This window comes from Anoplopoma fimbria, chromosome 7 (genome assembly GCF_027596085.1).
Source record: "Anoplopoma fimbria isolate UVic2021 breed Golden Eagle Sablefish chromosome 7, Afim_UVic_2022, whole genome shotgun sequence".
Classification (NCBI taxonomy): Eukaryota; Metazoa; Chordata; class Actinopteri; order Perciformes; family Anoplopomatidae; genus Anoplopoma; species Anoplopoma fimbria.
The window spans coordinates 2,615,003-2,632,104 of NC_072455.1; the positions used below are offsets into that span (position 1 = coordinate 2,615,003).

The 17,102-nt window shown below is 39.4% G+C and overlaps 1 protein-coding gene across 1 annotated transcript; it reads right to left on the reverse strand.

Annotated features, from left to right (window-relative positions):
- Window positions 1-3,676: 3,676 nt before the first annotated feature.
- Window positions 3,677-16,092, reverse strand: gc2 (guanylyl cyclase 2). Its single transcript, XM_054601960.1, has 23 exons — window positions 15,736-16,092; window positions 15,034-15,162; window positions 14,768-14,947; window positions 13,701-13,818; window positions 13,265-13,566; window positions 13,036-13,167; window positions 11,932-12,035; window positions 11,421-11,539; window positions 11,028-11,112; window positions 10,803-10,899; window positions 10,261-10,377; window positions 9,754-9,834; window positions 9,494-9,670; window positions 8,792-8,948; window positions 8,569-8,718; window positions 7,605-7,753; window positions 6,922-7,085; window positions 6,526-6,718; window positions 6,254-6,428; window positions 5,590-5,688; window positions 5,169-5,263; window positions 4,995-5,080; window positions 3,677-3,809 (listed from the first exon to the last, which is right to left on the reverse strand). Exons 1-23 carry the CDS (start codon window positions 16,090-16,092, stop codon window positions 3,677-3,679), a joined length of 3,399 nt encoding a protein of 1,132 aa, XP_054457935.1.
- Between the last annotated feature and the right edge of the window lie 1,010 nt (window positions 16,093-17,102).

Consider the following 17,102-nt stretch of genomic DNA (forward strand, 5'->3'; position numbering starts at 1 on the left):
CAACTTCCTGAATAAGTAAAGGATCAAATATGAAAGAAAATGTCACCTTAATGAATCTCTAAAGAGAAAAAACACAAAGAAAATGTATAACATGACAAATTCTTACTCATGTCATAAGTAAAAATGACAACTTGCAGCATGCAAGCTTGCAATGTTTGTCCTTCAGTGCAGCATTTCTGGTTTTAACTCACGTTGGCATGATGCTAACAAACCAGGAAACCTGTAACTGCAGCAACAAGAAGCAGGAAGTCAGTGCAGCAACAAATTACAGAGAGATTTGGGCACATTTTGTAAACTCAGGATGGCTATTTTGTCCCCCTACTACCTGTCCTTTTGCTAAACTAAGCTAATTGCAATTGAATGTACTTCCCAAAAATGTTGAACTATCCCTTTAAAAATCACAAACTGCTTAATAGTGATGACTATGATGAAATATTTCTTAACGTAAAGTTTCCCTCATTTTGAGAGTTTGAGCAGAGGAAAAACTTTTTCTTATATATATTTAATTATGTAATTTTTCTGAGTTTAATATACGGTATATATATATATATATATATTATATATATATATATATATATATATATTCTATGTGATCTTTCATATGAGCTCTACTTATGTGGTGTTTATGCTGAAAAATGTCACTGTGAGTCTGATCTGACGGCATCACATCACATTTACACGAATAATCCACCTCTAATCCCCCATTCCTCAATATTCTCTAATCCTTCCAATCCATATATTCCTCCTTATTCTATATCACTATATCATAATCTATATTAACCCTTTCCTGCCCCCAAACAAACCGACATTTAACGCCCAGATCACAGAGTAAATCCGTTGGTAATCTCGGCTCTATAAACTCTGACACAGGACGGATCGTTGGGAGCTCCTCTCTGTTGGACCACGTTTAAAACCACACATGTGGGTAAAAGTCAGAAAAAGAAGTGTTACGCTTTCCAGTATAACCAGTAGCTCACTGGTTAATAAGCCTTTTCACTTTCAAGCACATAAATGCTTGTTTTTTGTCTCTAATTTGGTATGAAACAGTGATTTAAGATAAGGTTTTGCAGGTCATTTCCTCGTTAATATTACTGGATACTTGGAAGGTTCAATGACATAAAGAGGAGTTTGTTATTTACAGTTAAACACACACTACAAACATGGGGCTTTTTAGGATTATTTTACTATCTTTAAGATAAAATATCTTTAAAATCGTACCGCTTTGAAGCAATAAACTAAATAACTAACAGTACAATAAAAGGGATTTAACACTATACATTATTAACATGCCTGGCAGAGTGGAGAAATGTTTATACTGTCATTTAGAGGGATACAACTTTTGGATAATATAATGAAACAGTTAAAGGAATAAATAAAAAATACAAAGAAATACTCAAAAGAACACAGCAAAGAAAAGTATTTCCTGAGTTCACAAAAAGTTATCAAATGAGTATTTAAAACATTTCTGTGTTTTATCTGCCTGGTTTGTTTGGAATAAACCAGAAGAGTTTAAAGGTGAATTTCTGGAAATAGCATTGCAGAAAACATTCCAACACATTTTTAATTAATGATCTTTATTCTGGCTTTCCTAAAAGAATCTCAAGATAAATCAGAGGGTCATGAGACGATGAATGGAATAAATTAAATATAATTGATTCCCATTTTTGAATTATATAAATCAAATACATCCATCGTTACTATACTATTTAGTATTTCTAGAAACAAATGCAGTACGCCAAACATACCAGGATGTTCTCCTATATCTGGTCACATTTTGCAGTTTCCAAGCCAACATGCTTTTCTGGCCTTTCTGACCCACAATCCTTTGCACAGCGGATAAATGAGCAAGAGGGTCAAAGTTCAAGATGCAATGTGTCGGTGAAGTATTATGTCACTATTAAATGCATACTGTATTCAACAGTATGAGTACTTTGTAAGGGGAACAGCTGTAGGCACTTAAATAAACAAAAAATGTGTGGAAAATGTATCTGCAGAAGTCTACATACGGAGGAGATCGGATGTGTTTCATATAGTTTAAAACTGAAACGGTGATCAGGAGAAAATATGTTTCCCTCTAAACGTAATTGAGAGTGCAGTCTAGTTGTATAGGATGTCATTCTGTAGGAGACACAGTACTAGAATTATATGACCTGCAAATCAATCTTTAAACTACTTTTTTACTGTAATTTAAGTGGATAAAATGTAATGAAACAGTTAAATTATTAAACTAAATAATAAAAGAGCACAGAGTTCGCCTGTCAGTTTATAGATTTAAACTCACACACACACACACACACACACACACACACACACACACACACACACACACACACACACACACACACACACACACACACACACACACACACACACACAGTGAGGATCAGCAGGGATAATCCTGCAAGCCATCTGTAGTTTAAACAAAGTTTATTTTCTGCTTCGCCACTAGAGGGCGCTGAGGGTTTGTTTAAACAATCACTGCTGATTAACAGGAAGACTTTAATGTCACACACACACACACACACACACACACACACACACACACACACACACACACACACACACACACACACACACACACACACACACACACACACACAGAACTTTACTCTGAATTCAAGCACCAAAAGATTTATTTGTCAGGCAGGTTTGGTCACAAAAGTAAAGTGGACTCAACGCTGCTAAGAGAGCAAAATGTAAAATACAATCTCATCGTATATTTCCTATAATTTCCAACTATAAGCACGAAATTAAACAGTATAAATAACTGCCTGATATAAAATCATATATTTACATAACCACAGGGCGGTTTGCTAAATAAAAATATTAAATCAGAGCCACAAAATGGAAACTTCTAGAATAAAAGTTACATTGTAAATTAGATGATGTAAATGTCAAACAATATTTGACCAATATACAATATACATTACATGAAACTTTTGTTCAATTTACTACATAAATACAAACATATTGATTCCTCTCTTCTCTTGTTTCCTTTACTCTCTTCTTCCTCTTCTATATCTCCTCTCTTGTTTCTTCTCCTCCTCTCCTCTCCTCTCCATTCTTTTCTGCTCTTGTTCTTCTCTTTGAGGAGATTTGTCACCTTGAACTCTGGGAAATAGTTTCCCTATTTTCTGACATTTTATAGACAAAGCAACCAATAAATTAAAATTAAAATAGCACAGGATAAAAATAATCATGATTTGCATCTCTAACGTATTTACAATATCATTCCTCCTCTCTCTCCCTCCTTCACTGTCACCTCCCTACTATTAAAAAATAGAGTATATTTGTGTTATTCTTAATATTGACAACTTGGCACCGCAAAGCCAAGATGCAAAATTCCTACATAAAACAATTTAAAACACTCCTCCTGCTTCCTCATCTCTGAATTTCCTCTCCTCCCTTCAAACAGAGGAACAAGGAAGCGAAGGAGGAGGAAGTGAACGTCAGATTATCTGCTGCTGACAGACGGTTTAACATAGATCTTCTTCTCTGCTGAGTCGACACTTCTTCCTCCGTCTCCGACTCTAGACTTCATCTCCTCGCCTCCATCCGTTAATACACACCGAACACCTGGTGATAATCTGAATTAACACTTCCACTTTCTCTTCTGCTGGGAACTTCTCTCAGTGGATGATGTTCATAACGATGATTTCCCATTTCCACTAATAGTTTAAAGGTTATAGTTTAGGTGCGACATGATGGCGTTGCCGTCCTCTTCGGGGACGTAGAGTTGGGTCACGATGCGGACGTGAGTGATCTTCTTCACCGCCTTGTGGAACAGATGCTTCAGGTCCTTTTGGACGCTGAAGTGGCGAGAGGGATGCATGGGAGAGAGGGAGGAGGAAGAACAAAGGGAAAGAAACAATTAATGCAAGATTAGAAAGGGGAAAGTGACCTGACAAGAAAATAAGTTGACGTAAAGTCACTGTCAGGATGAATTGATGCAACTCACCTGACATTAAATATCAGTAACATGGCAAAAAACAAACTTGTAAAGTAGAAGAACTGAGTCTTGTCAGTGATCAACTCACCAAAAATGGTATTTCTCCCCCTGCTGACAAAAATATTTTTATTTTATGGACAAAAAAACCCCCACATCCCTGGCCGAGCTGAACTCTGAATGTTACTGCCTTTTTTATTTGCGTTTACTTGTATCTTGAATAGAAAACAACTCAAAAGAAATGCAAAAAAAAACCTTCAGCAAGAAACATCTGGTCAGAAACGAGGTCTGGAAATAAAGCAAAACACGTGATACATGTGAAAAAACTATCACTGTCATGTTAGATTTTATTCTGAAAATCCATCCGCAGTTTCTGGTGAACTCCTGGGTGTCCAGTTTTCAAAATAAAAGCACTTCTTTGTACCAGAACCCAACGTTTGACAATCTGTTTCTCACTGAGGCCAAGATTTCTTTCTTTCTTCACATTCAAGATGCAACTAAATGCAAACAAACTGCAGTGACACCTTGAGACAGTTCATGCTAACAAGTGTTAAAGTGCTAAATAATTAGTCATATCGCCAACCAAGACAGTAATGTTATACATTTTGTTTTATGATGCATAACATTACCTCAGTTTTTCTTCTTTGCAAGCTGTTCCTGTTGCTGCTTCTCGGCTTTCCGTTTCTTGTACTGGGCTATCTCGGCCATCTGCAGCCCGTGGGCCATTTGCCTGTTGGGACGAAGTGGACAGTGTCAACACAGTACACACACACACACACACACACACACACACACACACACACACACACACACACACACACACACACACACACACACACACACACACACACACACACACACACACACACACACACACACACACACACACACACACACACACACACACGGCCTTAAGGGTCCCCTGTCAACACATGATCTTTGGCAGAAAAACCTTTGGTTTGGTCCAAATTGTTTAAAGTTGAATAAGAGTTAGGTGAGAAGTTCGATACCAATTTACCAAATTGCCAAAAAATGTAATTGTTCCTACCCGGAAGTGACCTCTGGAGGAACAGGAAGAGGTTTGTTAAATCCATCTTTTCCTACGAGCCAGTAGGTCTCCTCGACTCCTTTCCCCTGAGGAAGAGACAAACAAAGACGACAGTGACAGACTGCCCTTCACCCACATGCAGAAATCTCCTTTGTCTAAATAAGTGTGTCGTACCTTGACTTCTTTCTTTCCTCTCAACTCGAACTTGTAGCCGAGATTTAAGTCCTGCAGGATTTTCACTGTACTCTGCTGAACGTGGATCCTGTAGGCTGCAAAAAAAATAAAAAAGATTATTATTTATTTATTATAATATTCGAACAAAAAAGTTGAATTGCCGACGTTTAGGAAAATTTACAAAAAAACATGCTTTCTATGTTTTAAGAGAAATTTACCCACAAATGTTTCATATATGTACTTTTTTTGCAACACAATTAATTGATAATCAGAATAGTTTATGATTAATATTCTGGCAATCCAATTGTTTCAGCTCTAAAATCTTTTATGATGTCAAGTGTTTCGTTTATAGGATTAGCCCCAAAAAATGTAATTCCTGTCTGATTATTTCATCCGTAAAAGAGTTATCTTTTTAACTTACGCAACCCGCTGGACTCCATACGAGAGGCGGTGGTCACTGTGTCTCCAAACAGACAGTAGCGAGGCATCGTGAGACCTACCACACCTGCTACACATGGACCTGTAACAGTCAAACACACACACACACACATAAGGCTAACCTCCGGTTCTGCCAAGTAAAGCCAATGCGAAAGTGTCTTAAAACTTGCATTCTCTCTCCTGTCCACCAGGGGGCGACTCCTCTGGTTGTATAGAAGTCTATGAGAAAATGACTCTACTTCTCTCTTGATTTATTCCCTCAGTAAACATTGTAAACATGAGTTTATGGTCTCAATCTCTAGTTTCAAGTCTTCTTCAATACAGCATGATGTTCATTTAGTAAATGATGCTCCATTTAGAGTCAAACAGACCATAAAGCATTATGCAATATCGTCACTCCTCCGCATTCTTAATATGATAACTTCCGTTCACTGGTTGCAAACAAGTCAAGATGGCGACGGCCAAATCGCAAAACTAAAGTCTTTATAACAGTAGTCCAATGGGTGACTTCAAGATGACAACGTCTACTTCTTATATACAGCCTATGTTTTTTACCCATTGATAGAGGGTAAAGTTTATCCAGTACTCGGTACCACAATAGACGCAAATTGATGCAGCTATTTTTTTTTTCATCCCTCCTGCCTCACCTGTGTGTAGTCCGATACGAATCCTGACAGGAACATCGGGCATGTGTCTCATTTTGAAGGATCCCACGGCGCTCAGGATGTCCAGCGACATGTTGGCTATCTCTGCAGCGTGCCGGTTGTCGTTAGGAACAGGAACGCCCGACGCCACCATGTAAGCATCGCCTATAGTCTCCACCTGGAGTAGAACGTAATACGACGAACAACAGGTGTGATCTAATGTGATTTATTGCAACGATACTGAGATAAAAGATAAGAGATGGAAGTGAAGTAACCTTGTAGACGTCATGGTTTCCTATGATGGCGTCAAAGATGGTGTAGAGGTCGTTGAGAAGGTCGACCACCTCGATGGGTTCGCTGTTGGCCGAGATGGTGGTGAAACCGACGATGTCGCTGAAGTAAAGCGTCACGCTGTCAAAGTGCTCCGGTTCCACCGTACCGCCGACCTTCAGAACCTCGGCCACAGAGCTGCAGGAGAGAAGAAGACAGGACGAGTTAGAAAAGTGTAGGAGTGTAGGTTCACAATACGATTTATTGTGTTTCTATCATTCATCGAAACTAGTCTTTTAAAAAGTCGGTTTCTAAGAAGTGGCTTAATGAGACGACTAAACGTCATCACTAGAACAATAGTCCTCCAGTAGCTTAATGGTGGTTTTTCTACGTTAACTCACGGCGGCAGCATCTGAGTCAGCAGCTTCTCCGTCTTCTGTTTCTCGATCTCCAGCTCCTCCGTTCGCTCCCGGATCAGCTCCTCCAGGTTGGACGAGTACTGCTCCAGCATCCTCAGCATGGAGTCGATGATGTTGGTCTTCTTCCCTTTGTTGATGTTCTTAAACTGAAGGGAGAGGAAGGAATGAAGGACCGGAAGTAGAGGACGAAAAATACAAAGAATAACAAGAAGTTTGACCACTTCAATCCAGTATAAGAAAGAGAACCATTTAGGCGGTATCCCCTCACCTTTAAATCATCAGAATTAATACATTCTTAAATAATATACCATTTCAATCCAATATCCTGCAACCCTTGAGTTTTTTAAAATGATTTTAACCATGTAAAAAAAGCATTTAAACCATTAGTAACATTAAAACCCTTTGTTTCAAACTGCATTTTTAAATTGTGAGCAGTTTAATGGTCAGCAAATGGTTCAGTACACTGAAATAGGGCTTCAAATTAAAGATTTAATTCCCTAAAAATAAAGTTACCAGCAACAACAAATCAAAACTGTTTAAAAAAAGGCCACTTTGAGAACCAATTTCTCAGTTTAACACCAGCTAACTGGACATTTTGTGGCATTTTAAAGGTAGATATGTTGTTGTAATTAAAGCACAGTGTAGTTAAAGCTTTACATATCTACCTGGTCAAAGATCTCCTCAAAGCTCAGTCTCTTTTCGGGCAGTTCGTTCCAGCACTGTTTCATCAGCTGGATGCACTCTAGAGGAGCGTAGTCCGGACTGACCACCGGGCGAAACAGCGGAGGAGGCTTACGCAACTTCTCTATTATTTCTAGAACACAGAGGAACATCAGATTGGAGTGGGCGTGGCAATGTTGATCAGTCAGAAAAACAAACTCCAGACCAAAATATATGCAGCTATTTGATGCAACGATTAGCCTGCTTGTGCAGACATTAATGGCGCCCAGAGGATGACTTTGATGATCCTTTAACTGTTCCTCTATCTATCTCCACAAGCAAGTTTAGTCCAAGGAGTCATTTTATTCACCCATGAGGCTCTGTTAGAGTTTGAGCTAAATTCCATCACCATAATGGTAAAATGCTATGTTAACAAACTGATGTTTAAATGCTGATATTCAACATCTTAGTTCAGTACAACTGCGGCAGATGGGAATGCAAGTTTTGCAGGTGTTTTGTCACAAACCAAAGTGTTGGACAAATTCAAAGTATGAGCAATAAAGTTATTACAATTCATCCTGAGGGGGACATGAATGTCTACATTTAATTTCGTGGGGATCCGTAAAATAGTTGGGTAGATATTTGAACCTCATTGTGGCGCTGGAGGACACAAAGTCAGTAGGATACATCCTCTGGAGACTCTTAACATCAGCACAAAATGTCATGGCAATCCATCCAATTTTGCTTAAATATGTCCAACTGGACTACTGCAGCGAACCGACTGAACCATTAGCATTAGCATAATGCTAGCTCTGTTTGTTTTGATTTACACCAGAAGCAATCAAAGGAGCAAGAGAAAAGCTTTATTGTCAGTTATTTCAGTTCCCTTTAGAAGAGCTTTACTTTGCTAAAATGCTGATCGGAAACTATCAACACATGCATTATTTAAGTTTGTTTGTGTTGTCTTGCCTGTGGCGGGCATGTCCATCATGCAGTATGGAGGCCCCCTCACCACCACCTCCTGCATGATGATGGCGAAGCTGTAAACGTCTCCGGGCGGCGACCCGTGGAGCTCCGGCTGTCCGCTCCTCAGGATCTCTGGAGCCGTCCACAGCAGCTCTGAAGAAACACAGCGCTGTGTTAGTTTGCTACTACTCAAACAGATGCTTCATAAACTGAGTTTTCCTCTTACCGTTTGCAGGTTGTTCCATGTAGGAGAACCTCTGGGCCTCCAGGACCTCATTGTAGCCGTAGTCGGTGATCTTCAGGACAAAGCGCCCGTCTACCACGCAGTTACGGGACTTGAGACGAGTGTGGGACACGCCGCGGTGGTGGAGGTACTTCATACCCTGAGACACAAAACGCACAAGCAGTGGTACTGGAAGTCTTAAGCACTTAAGTACAATATTTAGTTTGAGGATCTTTCTTCTTCTACTTATTCTAAGGTACTTTACAACTTAACATTTTCGCACTCAAAACATATAAAGACCGTTAGAATATGAGGAAAGTCTACACAAGTAGAGCTGAAGCGATTATTCCTCTTATCAAATATCGAATGACAGAAAATAATTATTGTGATAATTGTAATTTTTCATGCAAATAAGTGTCATGGTTCCAGCTTCTCAAATGTGAAGAATTGCTTTTCTTTTTAATAATTTGAATGAAGTTTAAAGGTGCAGTTTCTAGGATTGTGAGCCATCTAGTGGTGAGGCTGCAGATTGCAACCAATCTTTAATATTCTCTCAACTATATAGCAACACTTCCTCCACAGCTAGTTTTCAGTCTAAACCAATCTATCTCTCTACACTTCCCAAAAAATATCTGTGTTTTTAATCCGAGTTTCCTTTCTGAGCTCGTCTTATCTGCTCTCGTCCCGCCCTCCTTCCACACCGACCTTAATTAAATCCAGCAGCAGCGACGACTTGAACATCCAGTCGAGTTTGACTTCGTCGTTGAACAGCAGGTCCTCCAGACTCCCTCTGGAGCAGAACTCCGTCACGATGGCGAAGACGCCGCAGTCGTGAAAGAAGCCCAGGAAAGGGTTCACGTTCTCGTGACGCATGTCCTTCATCTGCAGACAGGAAGCAGTGATTTATCTTATGATGGCTGTGTTTTTAATGAATACATTCTTTGTCTCACAACGATGTCACGTACCAGCTCAAACACATGGCTGGTTTTGGGGGTGATTCTGCTAAACAACCCGTCGGGAAGTCGCTTCAGCCAGGCCCAGTCGCCCTGTAGGAGAAAAGAACCAAAGATAAGCTTTATTACTTCACTTCTTATGGTAGTTATTAATTCTCTGACCCTTGACCCCTATGAAGTCAAAAAGATCAGTGACATGGTTTGATTTGAGTTAAAACCAGGCGGCATGTCTTAAACCTGCATTCTCTCTAATGTCCATCAGGGGGCGACTCCTCTGGTTGTATAGAAGTCTATGAGAAAATGACTCTACTTCTCTCTTGATTTATTCCCTCAGTAAACATTGTAAACATGAGTTTATGGTCTCAATCTCTAGTTTCAAGTCTTCTTCAATACAGCATGATGTTCATTTAGTAAATGATGCTCCATTTAGAGTCAAATAGACTCTTTAGTCGTTACAGTTTAGAAAGGACTGGTAGGAACCTTGTCATTGAACTGTAAATATTAAAATCAGTGTCTCACCTCGAAGATGACGATGTTGGAGTTCTCGTAGGTAGCCGGTGATTGGGTGGAGACCGGCGATGTGGCGTCTGACAAGCTCTTCACACCGCTCGCCCTGCTGTCGTCCATACTCATCTTCTATAAAGGAGACGACGTTCAGGATGTGATAAAAAAAGTTTCTCATCAGTTCTAGTTCAAAGTAGTTTTAAGGGCAACCTCGGTACAGTGGTGGAAGGAGTACTCAGATGATTAACTTAATAAATATTTAAAGTAACAAAGTTACAGTGTAGAAACACTCTGTTACAAATAAAACTTGTATACAAAATGTAATTTTATTTTACTTATTTTATTTTATTTATTTTTTTATCTAATTTTATTTTTTTATCTAATGTTATTTTTATTATATGTTAATATATTATTCTTAAAAAGTTAAATCAAATGTTACTTTCATATATATTAATTTATGAATTAGGATTATTGATGCATAAAACTTTCTTGATGCATAGTTTTACTTCTATAATCAATATAAGTTAAAAGCACGAATAAATCGTAGAGGGCCTGACCTTGTTGCTAAGCGACGGGTTGATGAACGTGACGTCAGCCAGCGTCAGCAAGATCCTGTTCGGGCCCTTCACCAGTAGGATCTGATTGATGCGTCGCCTAGGCAACAACAGACAAACAACTATGTGTTCTTAATACAAAAAAAATAAACAAAAAACATTATTTCAATTATAATAATAAAGATGTTTCAGGCAAACATGATGTAGGAGTTCTTGTTGACTTTCTACCTGATGCAGAAAAGAAATGGCACGCCGAAAACAGAGGCGGCCATCGCTCCGAGAAACATGCCGATGGTCGAGAACAGATCCACGCCTGGGACAAGAAAATACATTATATTTGATATATTTTTTTAAAGAAACAGACACCAAAACTTTTAATCTTGAACTCAGAAGGAGTTTAAACAGATGACCCTATTTTACAGTAGAAGCACACGGACATAAACAATCCAAACTAAACAGTTTATACAGTAAACCTAAACACCCACACACGGATGCACAGTGTATATATATGTGTGTGTGTGTGTGTGTGTGTGTGTGTGTGTGTGTGTGTGTGTGTGTGTGTGTGTGTGTGTGTGTGTGTGTGTGTGTGTGTGTGTGTGTGTGTGTGTGTGTGTTACTAACCCCCCGAGCAGAGGACTCCAGGAGTAAACCAGCAGGAGGAGTCCTTCCTGGGTCCGTAGCCACGAGGGAAGTGGATTTCTCGACCCATGAAACGCACCAAACCCGCCTCCATGTTGATCCTGTCATTAATCAATACCATCAAGTTATTAATAAGATTAATCAGATAGAACTTTAGGAAATTCTAATGCAAGAGTTTGATCAAAGATTACAACAAAAGAATAAGAAAAAACAATTAAATAAAATGATAAACATATGTGAACAATAGAGTATGAAGTGTATAAGAAGTAACATTGCAAAATAGGTAAATATTGTAAATATAGAAAAAGTTAATAACAACAACATAAGATAAAACAAAAATATAAATTAAATAAAGGTAATACTTAAACCAGTTCCTAATGGAAACTAAAATAGAAAAGTAACATTGTGCATGCAGAGTTATGCAAAAGCAACCTTAAAAAATGTGTGTATGGCCCTTTAACTCATCATCTCACAGGTGTTTTTCCTCTTATACCTGTACGTCGGCCTCAGCTCCGGGGAGAGTCCGTCCGTGTCCAGGATGAGGTATTCCAGCAGAGCTGCTCCGGAGCCGTTGGTTCTGATCGGGTGACTGAAGCCCTGAGAGGTAAAGGAAGATACGTAGTTTTATTATTATGGGCATTTGTCATTTTTATCATGGCAGGGAACTTGAAATCGTTGGGTTTGGTTACTTAAAATGTGAGCACAATCATATGGTAAAGACTAGTTCTGTAACTATGTATCTAATTTGGAACAGAAAACAGTTAAAACACAATTATTTAAACAAATTAAAGGTTTAATTTCTTCATTTTGTCTAGAAACAGTTTCTTATAAATGCTGCACTGGATTGCTTTAGATGTAATTTGATATTTTCTGGTAATTTAATAGAAATTTAAACTGTTTATAAAAGCCAATATGAAAACTGAGACTCGCTTCTTTATCTTTAAAAAAAGAAAATTCAATTAGGTTCAGTGATGCTTAATTGTATGGAAAAAGAATAATATGACAATTTCTTTTGCACTTTTACAAACAAATATTCCTTAAAGTATTCTCAAAGCATTTGATATGAGGTATATGCATATGCATACACATTAAATATTTGTTTTACCTATGTTAGAGCATGTATTTATGTTTTTATTTGTATTCTTTTACCATTATATATTACTGTATATTTAAAATATATCATCATTATATATATAATATTTTGATGTTAATATTTACAAATTTTCCTTCTACGTGTTTTAGACTCCAAACTATGAAAATCAGCACATTTCTACTGAACACAAATTTAATTTCCTGATATGATATGGACATTTACTGTTTATCTCTGTATGTTTTAAATACTGTGTGTCTAATTGAATCTCTCTTAAATCACTTCTTAAAGCCCATTTTGACAGACTGCTTTTTATGTGATGTCGTCTTTATTCTGCTTTATTTTATATTTATTTATTTTTATATGATATTTATTTATTTTATTTATCAGTTTGTTCTTATCGTATCGATTGCTTTTATTTTACTGTTTTATCAGGGTTTAAATTTGACCATAGTCTGTCTGTTTTTAAAGGTGCTATATCAATAAAGTTATTATTATTAATTTTACCTGGAAGTCCAGGTTGATGGTTTGTCTCGCCAGGTTTCCCCCAGACATCCACTCCCGCGCCTCCCTCACCCGATTCACCGCGTGAGCCATGAAGAGGACGGAGCTGTAGATGGTGCCAAAGAGTGGAGACACCTGCGGGACACACAGGCACATTGAACTGCCTTGCTCAAGGGCATTTTAACAGTTCACACACTAATAGCCCTCCTCTCTCTACAGCGCCGTGCATCACCTGCTGAGGCGTCAGCGTCCTGGCCACCTCCCCCCTCTCCATGGCCTCCCCGTAGGCCTCGTAGAAGGAAACCCGTGGCGAGTCGATGGTGATGGTGAGCACGGCGTCGTAGGCCCGCAGCAGCTTCGCGTTCCTCTTCAGGGCCGGGTAGGTGACGTTGCGGTACGGCAGGCTGTAGAGCAGGGCGTCGTACGGCACGAACACCAGCGAGCCGTCGATCAGCTGCAGGTCGTAGGCCGCCTCCAAGAGCTGCTTCTGGGCGCCGCCGCCGATCAGAGCCGAGTGCATGCAGAGGATCACCACTAAGACGAAACACCAAACTGAGATGTAGATTATGGGTTTCTGAAGAACCGGCATGTCTGATTCATTCATTTAGTATGTTAGTCAAACAAATGTTGAAGAAGGTAAAGTGGCAGGGTACTAAATTTAAACTCACGCCGTATTTCTCTCATCTTGCGGAGCTTCGTCAGAGTTCGTCTGATGCTGTGAGGCGTGTTCTCCATGAAACTGACCATACGGACCGGCAGGCCGTGGCTTCTTAAGGAATCAGCTACCTGGACGAGACGGAGAAAACACATATACAGGCACTGAGATGGATGAATTACTGAACGGGCCTACAAGTGTCAGTGGCCTAAAGAGATTCAAAAAGGATCAGAAAAAAACACAAAAAGCCACAAAATGATCTCAAAGAGACACAAATAGAAGAATAAAGAGACACAAACCACCAAAGAGACACACAATTGATACAAAGAGACACATAACAACCACAAAGAAAATCAAAACCACAACAAAGAGACACAAATAGACCTCAAAAAGACACAAAATGATCTCAAAGAGACACCATCAACCTAAAAAAGACACTTAACGACTACAAAGAGAGACAAAATCACCAAAAAGTCATCTCAAAAGACCAAATGACCAAAAAAGGCACAAATAGACCAAAAAAAGACACAAAAAGACCCCAAAGAGACACAAAACCACAAAAAAGATGCAAAATTATCTCAAAGAGACTAAAATAGACCCATAAAAAGAAAAAACTCAAAGAGTCACAAAATCACGACAAATAAACACAGAACCACAACAAAGAGACACAAATTCCCCCAAGAAAACACAAAATTACCTTAAAGAGACACCATCAAGTTAAAAAAACACATAACGACTATAAAGAGACACCAAATCACCCATCGTTAAGAGACCAAACGACCAAAAAAAGAACAAATAGACCAATAAAAACTCAAAAACACAAAACCACAACAAATTAACACAGAACCATAACAAAACAACCAAAAAAGACACAAAAATTAACACAAAGGGACACAAAACGACCCAAAAAAAGACACAAATTGATCTCAAAGAGACCTCCATTTCTTAGTTAATAACATATTCTGGGTCTTGGCTTCCTAATTATGTATTTTATATCCCATCAAAGAGTTGGTTCCTCTGTCATCTAACTGTGTTATTGGATTGGATTTATCTCCCACAGAACAGAAAAATAATTCAAACCTTGGTGGCCGTCTCCACCCAGATGTCCTCTGAGGACGCGATGATGGCGACGTTGGCCCATCTGAAGTAGTTGATGACGCTGAGCAGCACCATGGTGGGCCTCGGCGCCGAGCGGGCGAAGGTCGGATGGCTCCCGACGTCGTCCAGCTCGTAGCCGACACAACTCCAAGGAAACAAGGCCTGTGGGAGGAAAGAGGGGAGGAGACGTGATCTCACATACTGAACCTAAAGTCAATCTAAAGTACACTTTCCATCATAAAACCTACTTTGTTCCATCCTTTGCTCAGCATCGAAGCAGCGTCGCAGTAGCCAGGGTTCGCCGGTCCGATGTACCCGGACGCCTTGGTGTGGAAACCAATGAACTTCTCCAGACCCTTCGATGTCTCACATGGCTCCTGAAACAATCAATCCATTAAACATGCCCTATTATTCTATTTTCTGGGTGCATATTTTTATCTCAACTTACAGTTACAACATGTTTACATGCGTTAATGCTCATAATTCTCCTTGTTTTCCTCATCCTTCTCACCCTCTCTCTGAAACGCTCCATTGTAGCGTTTGCTCCTCCCTCCAGAAAGCAAAGTCTGCTCTGATTGGTCAGCTAGCCCGCTCTGTTGTGATTGGTCAACGTTTCACATTTCAAAAAACTTCAGCTCCGTCTTTCTCTTTTGTTGTTTGAGGGCCAAACTAGCCGGAAGGAGTTTTACGTCACTTCTGTAACATTATGACCTCATAAAGTTACATTGTGACCTCATAAAGTTACATTATAACCTCATAAAGTTATGGAAGTGAAGGAGAGAATTCAATGGAGCCGTTTCAGGAGCCCAGGAGCTTCTGAGGGGGAGGGTAACTCCTTTTAGGCGTGGACTTCAGGTTTCACACTCTACAGACCTTTTACATGTACAAAAAAAATATATATAACACACTAAAGGAGAGGGAAAAAGTGGAAAAGCATAATAGAGTCGCACCTGCATCACGATGTAGTCGAACGTTGCAGCGCGGGACAGTAAGGGGTCCTTGTTGATGCGGTTGACGGCGAGCTGAGCCGCCACACTGGGGAGGGCCTTGGCAAAGAGCGGGTCGCACCCCCACGGACCCACGACCCCGACCCGGAACAAGGAGGCCTGAGCCGGGCGGGGCAGCGAACAAAGGGAGGCCAGGAGGACCAGGAGGAGGAACCGGAGGAGGGAGTAAGGGAGCGAAAAGGTAGGAGAGGAAACGGGAAAGGTGAAAGGGTTGAGGAGATGGAAGGGAGGGAGAAGAGGAGTAGAAGGAGGCGTCCATGTTTGAGGTACGACGATGAAGGCACGTCCTTGTGTTTGCATCTTAAGGTTCAACACCTGCAGAGCTCACATGAACCAGCAGGAAGACGGTACGAAGGTGCTGCTTCTCTGAAAAAATGAAGGATTTGGAAAGAAGTAATAGCGAGTTACTCCCTGTAGAATAAGGAGATATAAATACAACTATACATTTAGTTGTATTTACTTACATTTTTAAGTTAAAAACTAAAAAAATGAAGTAAATACAACTAAATGTAAGTAAGTGAGCTGAACAAGTAGATATAAAGTAAACATGACTTAATACTGATAGTGATATTTATTTATCTTTTTAAAGGCAATCAGTTTCCTAGATTTTTTTAAGTAAGATGAACTAGCTATTGTGAATTAGTAGAATGTAAAAAGTAAATATCCTATATTTATAATTCTACTTAAATTCATAATTATTGCATGCATCCTTTATGAATATTTCCTCCTACCATGCGTTGGTTTGATTGACAGCTCCTGTTTGAGTGAAATCTTCTGCACCAGAGCGTTCGCAGCGATTGAACCATTTTTTTTATCACTTCTCTCGTTCTCTTTTCATCCAAAAGGCAGAAACGTCGTCCGTCAGCAACAAAGTGAGTGTTACTGCGTTACACTCGTACGTGTGTGTGTGTGTGTGAGAGACACGACCTAGAACAAGTGTGTGTGACCCGTCCTGTCAGATTATATCAAATCCAATCAGGACCTCTGTAGCTTTAAGCTGCACTGATTGAGATGAAGATGAAAATGATGATCAGTATTATTATTGATCATTATGGTTGGTGTAACAAAACTCTTAAACGCAGGTTTTTTCCTTCCAGTTTTTTCCAGTCAGACATGAAAATGTTTGTTTTTTGTTACACTGGTCTGAATCTACTAGGATTTATATACACACACAATATCTAATGGCCCTGATTTTTTACTAATATAAAGAATCTTTTTTGATTTTTTTAGTACATATCTTTTACCGTAGCTTCACTTTTTTTTTCTTCCCAAAATGACACCTATACCCAAATATTTCATTTTTAAAAGTT

Bases quoted from the DNA above. Each gene is read 5' to 3' on its own strand.
- gc2 (XM_054601960.1), bottom strand. From the start codon at position 16,092: ATGCAAACACAAGGACGTGCCTTCATCGTCGTACCTCAAACATGGACG. The intron at 8,949-9,493 runs GTCGGTGTGGAA...TTTGTGTCTCAG, and splicing joins TGCTGCTGGATTTAATTAAG to GGTATGAAGTACCTCCACCA. The intron at 6,719-6,921 runs GTGAGTTAACGT...TCTCTCCTGCAG, and splicing joins CTGACTCAGATGCTGCCGCC to CTCTGTGGCCGAGGTTCTGA.